This window comes from Cetorhinus maximus, chromosome 29 (assembly GCF_964194155.1).
Source record: "Cetorhinus maximus chromosome 29, sCetMax3.hap1.1, whole genome shotgun sequence".
NCBI classification, from domain to species: Eukaryota; Metazoa; Chordata; class Chondrichthyes; order Lamniformes; family Cetorhinidae; genus Cetorhinus; species Cetorhinus maximus.
Window position 1 is genome coordinate 26,109,752 of NC_135907.1, and position 12,736 is coordinate 26,122,487.

At 46.2% G+C, this 12,736-nt stretch overlaps 1 protein-coding gene across 1 annotated transcript in view; it reads left to right on the forward strand.

Moving 5' to 3' along the window:
* LOC144669477 (circularly permutated Ras protein 1-like) overlaps window positions 1-12,736 on the forward strand; it is a 104,276-nt gene that overhangs the window by 48,413 nt on the left and 43,127 nt on the right. The window contains exons 11-12 of the mRNA XM_078531950.1: window positions 544-625; window positions 10,162-10,289. Coding sequence (XP_078388076.1) covers window positions 544-625; window positions 10,162-10,289 — 210 coding nt within the window. The remainder of the gene's footprint in view (window positions 1-543; window positions 626-10,161; window positions 10,290-12,736) is intronic.

The window sequence follows — 12,736 nt, forward strand, 5'->3', positions numbered from 1 at the left end:
GAGGAAAGCAGGATTTTTGTTGGTGTGTGGGGTCCCCAATGTGGGTCCTGAAAGCAAGAGGCAACCTCACTTTAGCAATTTGTGGGACCCCCTGGTTGTGTGATAGCTAATTAGCTGTTATCAGGGCCCCCATCCCTTTAAAGGACAAATGCCCGCTCCCAAGGGTTACCGGCCAATCAGAGGGCTGGCCACTCAGCAGTCTTAGCAGTGCCTATAGAGTAAAGGTGGGGTGGTGGGGGAAGGGGTGCAGGTGGACATTGGAGAAAAGGAATGGGGAGAAATTTGTTTGAGTAGTGGGGTGGGCAGCTCAGTGGTCTGGAGTTGATCACTGATATCAATGGAGAATGCAGCATCGGCCATACAGGTTGCAGCTCATGGTGCTGCCTGTACCCAGAGAATTGATCTACGTGTGGCAGTGCTACAGGAATGAGTTTCTTCCTCACAATGCTTTATTTTGAGTAGAACATAAAAGTGCATTTCTTTTAATGGTAGTAAATATGTGACTTGTATATGCATTGTTCATGTCCTCTCATGTACCTGCAGCTTGCAAGAGTGTGGTGCTACAGCATTGGGTCCAGCAGCTCTAGTATCCATAGCGGTGGCTTCCCAGAAACAAGGCTCCAAGGTCAGATGAGATTTGATGATTAAATTTTTGTGTGCATTGTCTTTGGTAGAATACCATTCAACAATTAAAAAACAGAACCTCACGTGAGGATTGGTGAATGGACGAGAAACAAAGAGTAAGGAAAAAAAAACAGATAAACAGATTACTCAAATTGGGGCAATGCTGTTGCAGGAGGGACCAAGTGTAGTGTATCCAAACTAACTGATATTAGATGGAAAAGTGGGGAGGAGACAGAGAGGCTGCAGAGGCATATAGACAGGTTGAGAAAGTGAGCAAGAACATGGTCAGTGGAATACAATGTGGCAAAGTATGAAGTTATCTACTTTGGTAGGAAAAGTGAGAGCGGAATCGTCCCAGTAAGTGCGGTAGTGGGTGGGAAAAAGGACATTTTACCTGCTGGCCTCATTGGTGGGTTTTCATGCTGTATCATCCCAAGCCCACCTCATTAATGATGAATTCCTGGAAAACACACCAGGTCGCTGGTGGAACATCCTCTGATTCGCCTGCCACACCTTCACCCTGGGCCTTCAGTAAACCGGGGGTCCCTGCACAGAGCTACTGCTCTTCAGGGGATAGGAAGCTGCTGGGAACTGATGGCTGCCATAGGGAGGAAACATGCTGATCCCAGATTTCGGGATGCCTCCATGGATGCAGTGGAGGCCCACCGCCATGTCTTCTATCCCCACTCTGGCCAAAGGCTAGCAAGCAAGGATACCAATCTAACATGGGAGGCAGTGGCAGCAATGGTCAGTGCCAATGACCTACCAAACAGGACAGCCACCCAGTGCCACAACAGGGTAAATGGTCTCATCCCTTTCGCCAGAGTAAGGTCACTCTTCTCATCACTCCCAACTCACACACTCACAAACCCATCACACATCCACAGGGATCTCACACCTCACGGGACAACACCAGTAACTCTCACACACACCCTCACATCTCCATCAGGCTCATATCCTCTCGAGCTCATGTCCTCATCCCGTCCATGGCTCCGCTCAACACACTTTCCATGCTTTGTCATGTGTCCTGCTCACACTCTCTCCATCTGTTTTCATGAAGAAGCTGGCTCACAACAGCAGGGAGAGGTCCCAGACCCGGGGGTGGAGTGGCCCTCATTAGGCCCCTCACTCACTGTGAAGAGTGAGCCATCGCGCTGACTGGTGAGGACGTGGACCCTGCCTGCGGTGACGGTGAGGTCGGTGGTGAACACCCTCGTGAAGATCCTGCACCACATCATCCATCCCTAAACGCAACTGTCAGTGCCTCTCTCTCCTGCTTTGACTCTGCTGACATTTACTAATTATCTCTACTTTGGTTCACAGGGAGCTCTGCCAAGCGACCGACACCCTCAGCCAGCCAGTCCCTCAGCTCCATCCACATCCTCACCTCCAGCCAAGAGAACACCTCCTCCATTGAAGAGCGGGAAATAAGCAGCCTGGAAGACCCGTCACAGCGCCTACCCACACCCTCCACCAGCGCAGAGACACACACCTCGGTGGGACCTAGATCTAGAGCAGGCTCAAGTTCACAATCTGGAGGTCACTGCACAGACACGTGTCCACAGCAGGAGGAGGCAGGTTCAGCCGAGCTCCCCGGCACTCAGAGGGCTGCTGGGGAAGAGGCATCTGGCAGGTCCGAGTCAGATAACAAGCCTCTGGATTCAGCCTCCCAATTCATCGTAGAGAGTCAGGAGAAAGTGAGGGAACATCACACAGAGTGTTGGAAGCCCTCATCAGGGTGACAACGCATTCACCTTCTCTTTGATGTAGTGGTGCCCACATGTATGCGTATGGAGGTCTCCATGGGAAGGATAGCAGATGCCATGGAGACCCTGGTCCAAAAGAACGTGAAGATGCGCACAGACCTGCACTCCATCGTGATAGCCATGGGTAAGTTCCTGCAGTGGTAATGCGAGAGGCACCTTGATGTCCCTCCAGGTGCTCCTTCCCCTCAAGGAGTCAGGCTGGGGTCCCGGGTACCAGAAGGAGAAGCAGCAGCTGGACACCCCTGGGTCATCCACTCAGGAATCTGAGGCTGGCCTCTTCCTCTAAGTCTCCTTTGCCTGTGACCCCCTCAACCTTATCCTCTGTCACCGGAGAGGGAGCAACTGGCCCACAGGAGGACAGTGAAAGCAAGTCAGGGCCCTCGAGGCCTCGGCTCTCCAGAGGACACATGCCAAAGTCATCAGAGGCAACAGGGCCAATCATTGCACAGGCTGTCTCCACCCCTGCTGCGGATGTCAGGGCAGCACCTAGAAGAAGTGTAGTGTCACGACTCACTGGGATAGTGGCTGTAATAACAAACCCCACTGTTCCTCGAGCCGCCACAAATGTGAAAAGTTTGACCAAACCACCAGATTGCCCTAAATCTACCAAACTGTTTAATTTAGGTTAACAGAATAAGAGCACCAGGTTTGTAAACTTAATAAGTAAATAACTGTTCATTGAACAAACTGTCATTAATCAGTAGCAAAAGAAAGAAATATGAACTGCTAATTTCTAACTCTATAACCTAAACTCTACCCCTTCTTAAATCCCTATACAAACATATACAAGACGCACAAAAACATGGAGAGCAGGTTAGAGAAATATGAGGAGAAAAAGCCAGCTAGCTATTATTGTAGAATTACTGGAGTCTTGCAGACAGAGGAGACAGAGGCTTTAGGTCTTTTGCCTTCGGGCTGTGAGCTATTCTGCTGTTCCGCTGTCACTCAAAACCTGCTCACCTGGTCAGCCCAACAGAACTAAAAAGATCTGTTCCTTACAGTAGGCCTAAGAAAGTGAAAAAATTCCAGGTTACAAGTGGTTGTTTGGGTGTACACGTTTTGTCACTTTATAATCTGATAATATCATCATTTTCACTGAATAATGTGTATTGGTGCTTCAGCTTCAGGGTTTATTATTCCTGCCCCTGTGTCCCCCACAACCCGCGGTACAGCTGCACTCAGCTGGCCCACCAGTGATCCTGGAGGGAGTAGTGTGTGTGTGGTAGGGCCTTTTGGAGCCTCGTGTGAGCATTCTGCTGTACACACACAGTCTTCCTCTGTCACACTCACCTCCCAGCATTGTCCGTGCTGCCTGCTGAGATTCTCTTTCAGCTCTCGATCTGATCTGAGCTGCATCTCCGCCCAGGCGCTGAGCACACTCCCACGCAGCACCTCTTCCTGCCCAACATGACCTTCCTTTCACTTTTGCTTTTAGAAACATGGTGGTTTTTAAGTAGGTCTTCAGCTCTCCTGTCCTTTCCCCTCCCCCAGTCACCCATGTCCTTTACTCCATCACTGTTACCCCCTGGCATCAGCTTCCACCTCCCCACCATCACCTTCCGACTAGAACCGTTTTCTTTCCGAGATGTCCAGGTGAATTCTCTACCTTCCCAAGAATCCCACCCCCATCCACATTGAATTCTTGACCGCTTCCTCCCCACCCCCAGGCTCTTTATCTGCCTCCGAGCCCTACCTACCACCCTCGCCATCCCTTCTACTTCAACTGATGCACCCGCACCCTCACCCTGTGGTCCCACTGCCTCATTCTACCTTCTCTGGTTCTCACCATTCTCTCCTACCGCACCCACCCTCACTTTGCTCACCAGGAGGCAGCCAACGGCTCCACAGACTCCTCCCTGGCATGTTCACCTCTCCTTACTCCTTCCTCCCCCTGGACTCCATCCTCGACCCTTACTCCTTCCTCCCCCCTCGGAACCCCTTCCTTTCCCATTCACAGCTGGACTGTCCTCTCCACCCACTTGACGATCATCCATTGCAGACAATGACCAAAGCAACAATGTCCCGCAGTAAATCCCTGACACCAACGGTGACCTTCCACCTCCTGTGAGCTGCTGCGCGGAGGAGCCAAGTCCATCAGAATCCACCCACCGTGCGATGCACGTACTCCTCCAGCGTCCGGTAGCTGTAGCATTTTCTGCTGCTCAAACATCTGTGATGTGAGCAAGGCTCTAACAGAAAGTCCCGATTTTTACATGGCACACTCGTCAAGATGTGTTTTGCATCGGCATGTTTTCCTGTCAACGTGGAGGGTAAATTTGACGTGAGGGGATGATTCTGGTGAGCAGGGTTTATAATTAGATGGGGAGATGGGAAAGGCACCTCCTGCCATTGCTGGGGAGAGCAGACGATTGCAAACTGGTTTCACGATAGCATGAAATTTAACATGCAGATACACAAGCATTAGGGAAGGCAAACGGCATGTTAGTGTTTTGTTACAAAGGGATTAGAGTAGAAGAGTAAAGAAGTCATGCTACAGGTATACAGGGCATTGGTGAGGCCACACCTGGAGTACTCTGTTCAGTTTTGGTCTTCTTACCTAAGGAAGGCCATACTTGCCTTAGAAAGAATGCAGCAAATGTTTACTAGACTGGCTTTTGAGGTGAGGAGATTGTCTTGTGAGAAGAGATTGAGGAGACTAGGGCCTGTATTGTTACGATCCCAGCTGGTGTTAGTACTGGACAAGTCAGACCCCTGAGTGAAACCGAGAGATCCTAACCTTTTTTAGATACCCAGGAGGTAAGCTACTGAACAAATTCACAGGAGTCTGTTGATGAACTTCTTCCACAAAGAATAAAATATTTATTAAACAAGAAAAATGACCTATGTTAGATCGGACAAAAAGTTTGGAAAGATCTCAATAGAAATGCAAGAAGACGGTGGTGTAGTGGTAGTGTCACTGGACCAATAATCCTGAGACCCAGGCTAATGCTCTGGGGACCCGGGTTTGAACCCCACCACGGCAAATGGTGAAATTTGAATTCAATAAAAATCTGGAATTAAAAGTCTGATTGTTGATTGTCGTAAAAACCCATCTGGTTTACGAATGTACTTAAGGGAAGGAAATCTGCCCTCCTTACCTCACCTACATGTGACTCCAGACCCACAGCAATGTGATTGACTCTTAAATGCCCTCTGAGATGGCCCAGCAAGCCACTCAGTTATATCAAACCGTTAAAAAGCCTAAAACGTATGGAACCAGACAGACCACCCAGCATTGATCTAGGCACCGGAAATTATGGCAAACTTGGCCCTGTACCTTGCAAAGTCCTCCTTCCTAACAACTAGATGCTAGTGCCAAAATTGGGAGCAATGGCCTGAAATAGTTTTACTTGGGGAATCATGCCTTAAAGACAATGTCCCGGACACCACCATCACCATCCCTGGGTATGTCCTGTCCCACCAGCGGGATAGACACAGCAGAGGTGGTGGCACAGTGGTATACAGTCTGGATGGAGTTGCCCTGGGAATCCTCAACATTGACTCTGGACCCCTTGAAGTCTCTTGGCATCAGGTCAAACATGGGCAAGTAAACCTCCTGCTGATTACCACGTACCGCCCTCCCTCAGCTGATGAATCAGTGCTTCTCCATGTTGAATATCACTTGGAGGAAGCACTGAGGGTGGCAAAGGATGCAGAATATACTCTGGATCTAACTTCAGTCTCCAATGCCCATCACCAAGAGTGGCTTGATAACACCACTACAAACTGAGCTGGCCGAGTCCTAAAGGACATAGCTGCTAGACTGGGTCTGGAGCCAACAAGAGGTAAAAACATACTTGACTTCATCCTCACCAACCTGCCTGCCGCAGATGCGTCTGTCCATGACAGTATCGGTAGGAGTGACCACCGCACAGTCATTGTGGAGACGAAGTCCCACCTTCACATTGAGGATACCCTCCATTGTGTTGTGTGGCACTACCACCATGCTAAATGGGATAGATTTCAAACAGATCTAGCAACTCAAGACTGGGCATCCATGAGGCGCTGTGGGCCATCAGCAGCAGCAGAATTGTACTTGAACACAACCTGTAACCTCATGGCCCAGCATATCCCCCACTCTACCATTACCATCAAGCCAGGGGATCAACCCTGGTTCAATGAAGAGTGCAGGAGGGCATGCCAGGAGCAGCACCAGGCATACCTAAAAATGAGATGTCAACCTGGTGAAGCTATAACACAGGACTACTCGCGTGCCAAACAGCATAAGCAGGAAGTGGTAGACAGAGCTAAGCGATCCCACAACCAATGGGTCAGATCTAAGCTCTGTCGCCTTACCACATCCAATCGTGAATGGTGGTGGACGATTAAACAACTCACTGGAGGAGGAGGCTGTCATCCTCAATTGTTATTGTATGTTTTAGGATGATGATAGAAAAGGATGATAGACAATCCAGAGTAAGAATAATTAACTGGACGAGAGCCGACTTCGATGGGGCAAGAACGGAGCTGGGCCAGATAGACTGGAAGGAAAGATTGGTGGGAGAAACTGTAGCTGAACAATGGGCTACCTTGAAGAAAGAATTGCTTTGGGCAAAGTCAAGGCATATTCCATTGAAAGGGAAAGATAGGGCAAACAAACCCAGAGCTCTCTGGATGAAAAAGAAGATAGAAATTAAGATAAAGAAGAAAAAGTGTGCTTATGACAGGTGTCTGGCAGAAAATACAATTGAGAACCAAGAGGACTACAGAAGGTTCAGAGGAGAGGTGAGAAAGCATATTTGAGAAGCGAAGAGGGATTATGAGAAAATACTGGCAGCCAACATAAAGGGGAACCCCAAAGTCTTCTATAGGCATATGAATAGTAAAAGGGTGGTAAAAGGAGGAATAGGACCGATTAGGGACCTAAAGAGGGTTACCGTTGACCAGTAACTGGACTAGACCAGCCATGCTATGGCTGCAAGAGTAGGTCAGAGGCTGGCACTTCCGTGAGGATTAACTCCTGACTCCCCTAAACCTGTCCACAATCTACAAGTTACAAGTCAGGAGTGTGATGGAATACTCTACACTTGCCTGGATGAGTGCAGCTCCTACAACACTCAAGAAGTGTATTTAGACTGAGATAGATAGGTTCTTGATTGGTAAGGGGCTCAAAGATTACGGGGAGAAGGTGGGAGAATGGGGTTGAGAAACTTATCAGCCATGATTGAATGGCAGAGCAGACTCGATGGGCCGAATGGCCTAATTTCTGTTCCTATGTCTTATGGTCTTATGGAACTCAACACCATCTAGGACAAAGCAGCCCCACTTGATTGGCACCTAATCCACCACCTTCAACATTCACTCCCACCACCACCGACGCACAGTAGCAGCAGCATATACCATCTACAAGATGCACTGCAGCAACTCACCAAGGCTCCTCAGACAGCACCTTTCAAACCCAAGGCCTCTACTGTCTAAAAGGATAAGGGCAGTTACTTGGGAACACCACCACCTCCAAATCACACACCATCCTGACTTGAAACTATATCACTGTTGCTGGGTCAAAATCCTGGAACACTCTTCCTAGCAGCACTGTAGGTATTACTACAAGACATGGAATGAAGCAGTTCAAGAAGGCAGAACACTACCATCTTATCAAGGGAAATTAGGGATGGGTAATAAATGCTGGCCTAGCCAGCAACACCCACGTCCTATGAATGAGTATTAAAGAAAACATCATTGTCGAACATCCTTTTTGACTTAATCCGTATTAATCCAGATGTGACAAATACTTCTATATGGAGTAGCATTGGCAGCAGTGAAGTTTTATCAATCCTCTCAGGGGGTGAAGGGAGAGCTAGATGGTGTTTTGGAAAATTAACCTGACCCCGGTTGGCAGTTACTGGACACTCCCTGCCTTTCTATTGACCCCGCAAACTATGAAAGGGTCAGCATCGGTCAGCCTGGATGACGCAGATGGATACTGTTCAGTCCCTATAGGTTACCAATCAACAGCAATAGATACTGGAGATACAGTTCTGCTGCAACCACCATAAGTACTATGACTCATTGATCTTAGGGGACATAATAGACTGGATTTTCATCCTCAAGGTGGGTAGTGGGAAATTTCCTGGTTTGTCCCACCCATCTAGGGCCAAGCCTCATTATGCATTCTTGGTTGAGAGCCCAGAAATTCATTAACCTGTTGAAACAGCTGAGCCTCAGGGAAACCATTGCTTGATTAACAGCTCTGGCTCTGATATCTTCTCTCAATTGCACAGTGTTTATTTATGCAAGATAGAGCTTTCAGGTGCTTGCAGTTTCTGATATTGATACTTTAAAGGGTCTGGAGGATTGACACTTTTATTGCCCTGTAGTAAAAAGGAATTTTTTTTTTAAGAAAGTGCAAAGTTAACAATAAATGACTTGCTTTTTAAACTTTTTTTTACACACCCTACTGTGTTTATAGGGTTCAATGGTTTTATACAGCGTTTAGTAGTTGAATGGGCATGGATGTGCCATAGTTTGGCATGAGGGGCTGTAGGGATGGTAGGGGGGCACACCTTAGCATGGGGTGCATGAGGAGGACCTTTGGCTCTTACCTTTCAAAAGGTTCCCTCATGCAGACAATTGTTTATGATGCCTCTGAGGTGCCTTGATCCAGGACTCTTTGAAAAACTGGCCCAATTCCATGAAAATTGCAGGGTATGAGGACATGCCTAATCCTTACAATGGAGCCAGTCAGGTTGGGAGTGCAGGGTGTGGGCTCACTACCTGGACCACCATTTTCACCCCTCCATGAAAATCCAATCCAAAATTCAGGCTTTTGAAATATCTGAACTCATTTTTTTAAAAAAAGGAAAAATTGCTGCTAATTGAAGGGAGAATTATAGAAGAACTTTGTGTTCTTGTGTCTGTCGGTGCCCCTTCTATTAGAGCAATAATGGAACCAGGCACGCAGAGCCACATGAGTTTTAATATCTATGGGCAGAGTTTCACCCTTGTTGGGCAGGCTTGGCGGGGGCGGGCGGGGGTGATTGGTTATCCGACCACCGCCCGCAATCGAGGCTGGAAGGCGATTTCACGCTGGTGAAAGCCCGCCCAGTGTGAAACGCGAGTGGGTGCGCTCAGCGCTGCCTGTGCGAATGGGGGGAGGAGGGCGAGCGTGGTGAGCACGGACATTGTGCATGTGGGCGAGTGAGAATCTCCCCGAAACACAGAGCTGCCTCAGGGAGATGAAGAGTTTTAAAAAATAAGAATAAAGGAATTAAAAATGTGATAAAACATGTCCCCTCATGTGACTCTGTCACATGAGCAGGGGGCATGTTATTGATTAAATTTTTTAATAACATTTTTTATTTTATTTTTACTTGCTTTAGGAAACCTCATCCCGCCCGTGGATGAGGTTTCCTAGAAAATGCAAAGGCTGCTTGACCTTTTCACCTGCTCGCCAACCGTGAGGTTCAAGGGGCAGCGAAGAATTCTGTTTAACGGCTGTTTTAATGGCCTTAACAGGCCTTTTAATTGTCGGCGTGCTCGTTGCCAACTGCAGCGTGCGCCCGCCAAATGAAATATATCGCGCGACTACGCGTTGATGTCGGGACACTCACCTGATGTCAATGCACATCATGTTACACTCAAGTGGGTCAGGTGCGCGCCCGTCCACTGAGCTAAAAGTTTTGCCCTATGTGTCTCTTACGGGGAGAGACTTTCTGTTACTGTAGCAGCGATGTAAGCTTTCCCTGATATTGACTTTATGTGGTATTAGCAGCTAAGTTTAAGATGATATATAGAGAATTCAACAATTTTAGATATTCTGTGTATTTTTCAGGTTATAATCTGTACGGATGGACGAGCTAACACCATCCTAGGAAATCTGGAGGACATTAAGAATGATAAGATTTATCAGTCCTCAAAGCTTTTCTACAATCAGCTGGCTGAATATGCAGTGACAAAGGGGTAAGTGCCATTCATATTATGGCATGATAACATATTGGAATAATGGACCCTGTCACAGTACAGAGAGGACTACAGGCTCTTGCATTCGTGTGATAAACTTCTCGTCTCAGCTACTTTGTCACAGGAAGTTGCTAAACACTCCTGAGAAATGGGCCAAATGGATGAGTTGAAAGTTAAAAAGTAATGAGGATTCTCTGATGCCTCAGTAGCTGAGCCCTATGAACCAGGAATGTCCCAGGAAGGTCCTATCAGTTGAGTTAGCTGATCTTAGACAGGGTAATAATGGGCAATGTGACAATTGACCATAATGTTTGAGGTACGGAGTAGGAAAGCAATGAGGGCTACAGCTGGTATTGTGCAGCATTGTTTCTGGTCCAGCTTCTAGCACCAGGATTCAAAATAGAATTCAAACCCGTGCTCCCTCTCTAGCCAGGAATGGGACCAGGATAGAAGATAATGAATTAAAACAGTGCTGGAAAAACTCAGCCTGCCTGGCAGCATCTGTGGAGAGAGAAACAGAGTTAACGTTTTGAGTCCATTATGACACTTCAGTTCCAAAGTAGAAGCCCTTGCCCAACAAAGTAACCAACAAATTTATGACCAAGTTGACCTAAACTCTCAAACAAGGTCAGCTGCTGAGCCCATTATAGTCAATGGAAGAGGTAGCTTCTTGAGAATGGGAAGATGGAAATAAGAAGTTTATATCAGGTGGGAAAGCTTGATAACTGTATACAGATAATGGATAGACACTATTAACTCACTAGGATTTTCAGAAGTAAGATGGTTAGAATCTGGTCAGATGGAAAAGAAGAATCATGTGCTTTACTTCTCTGGAGGTGAGAAGCAGAGGGATGGAGTAGGAATCCTAGTAAACAAAAGATACAAGAGATCAGTTCAAGATTACTGGCCAACCTCAAAGAGTGATCATGACTAAGATCAAATGAAAGCCTTTTAATCTGTTTGTTGTACAAGCTTATACCTTGACACAAGCTTCCAGTGAGCAGGAAATAGACAGATTTTATGATGACTGAAATATTATGATGAAATCAAGTCAACAGATGTGGTAATTGTAATAGGCGACTTAAACGCTAAAGTTGGCGAAGGAACATTAGAAACGTATGTTGGTCAACATGGCCTTGGATCGAGAAATTAAAGAGGAGAGAGACTGATACAGTTTTGTCAAGAAAATGACCTGAAGGTGGCAAACACCTTCTCTAAGTAACCAAAAGGAAGACTCTACACTTGGAGAAGTCCAGGCGATGGGATCAAAATCAAATAGATGATGTGATGGAGAAACAATGTTTTACAAACAGTATAAAGAACATTCATATGTTTGCAGGCACTGAGTTTTTTCAGGTCATTGTCTTGTGGCAAAATTAATATGAAACTGAAAATATCAGAATAGAATCGATGTGTGGCCATTTAGACCTTGACATTTTGAAGCATGAGAACATCAGAAAGGCATTCGCTCTTAAAGTTAAAAAACAAATATGAATGTTTCAGGATGAGGAAACACAACAAACAGAGGTCTCAGAACCCGGGACAGAAAGCAAATGGAGAAATATGAACTAGTATGCAAAATGCTGCAAAGGAAATATTACTAAAACAGAAAAGAAAATGAGACAAGCAGCGAATGACAGATGAGATCCAATCAATGATGATAGAAAGAGCAAAGAGAAGACACACACCTGAGTATTATAAAATTGAAAAGGAAATAAAAATTGCACATACGGAGGCTAAAGAAAAATAGTACAATGAGATGTGTGATGAAGTATTAGAGATGGAAATAAATCACAAAATGAAAGTTACGTACCAGAAGGTTAAATCTTTGACAGATAGAAAGAAAGGTATAACTAAGAAGTAGGTCAAAAAAGATGGTGAAATATTGTTTGAAACAGATTCAGTCACAAAAAGATGGACAGGATATATAACTGAATTGTACAATGATCCAAATCAAGGGATTCCTCAAGATATAGACGCAATTGAAGGACAAAACATTATGATATCAGATGTAAAGGATGTTTTGAAATTGGTGAGCACAGGACAAGCTCCAGGCACCAATCAAGTAACAACAGATAATCTAAAAGCGCTTGGAGAAATGTCATTTAAAGTGATAACAGAAATTTGTGATGAAATATTTACCAAAGGATACATTCCAAGTAACATTGAGATATTCATTATTCGTTAAGTTACCGAAGAAATCTATAACGATAAATCACAATCAATTTTTTTTACGTCTATCATGGGATGTAGGTGTTGCTGGCTAGGCCAGCATTTATTGCCCATCCCTAGTTGCCCTTGAGAAGGTGGTGGTGAACTGCCTTCTTCAACCGCTGCAGTCCATGTGGTGTAGGTACACCCACAGTGCTGTTAGGGAGGCAGTTCCAGGATTTTGACCCAGCGACAGTGAAGGAATGGTGATATATTTCCAAGTCAGGATGGTGTGT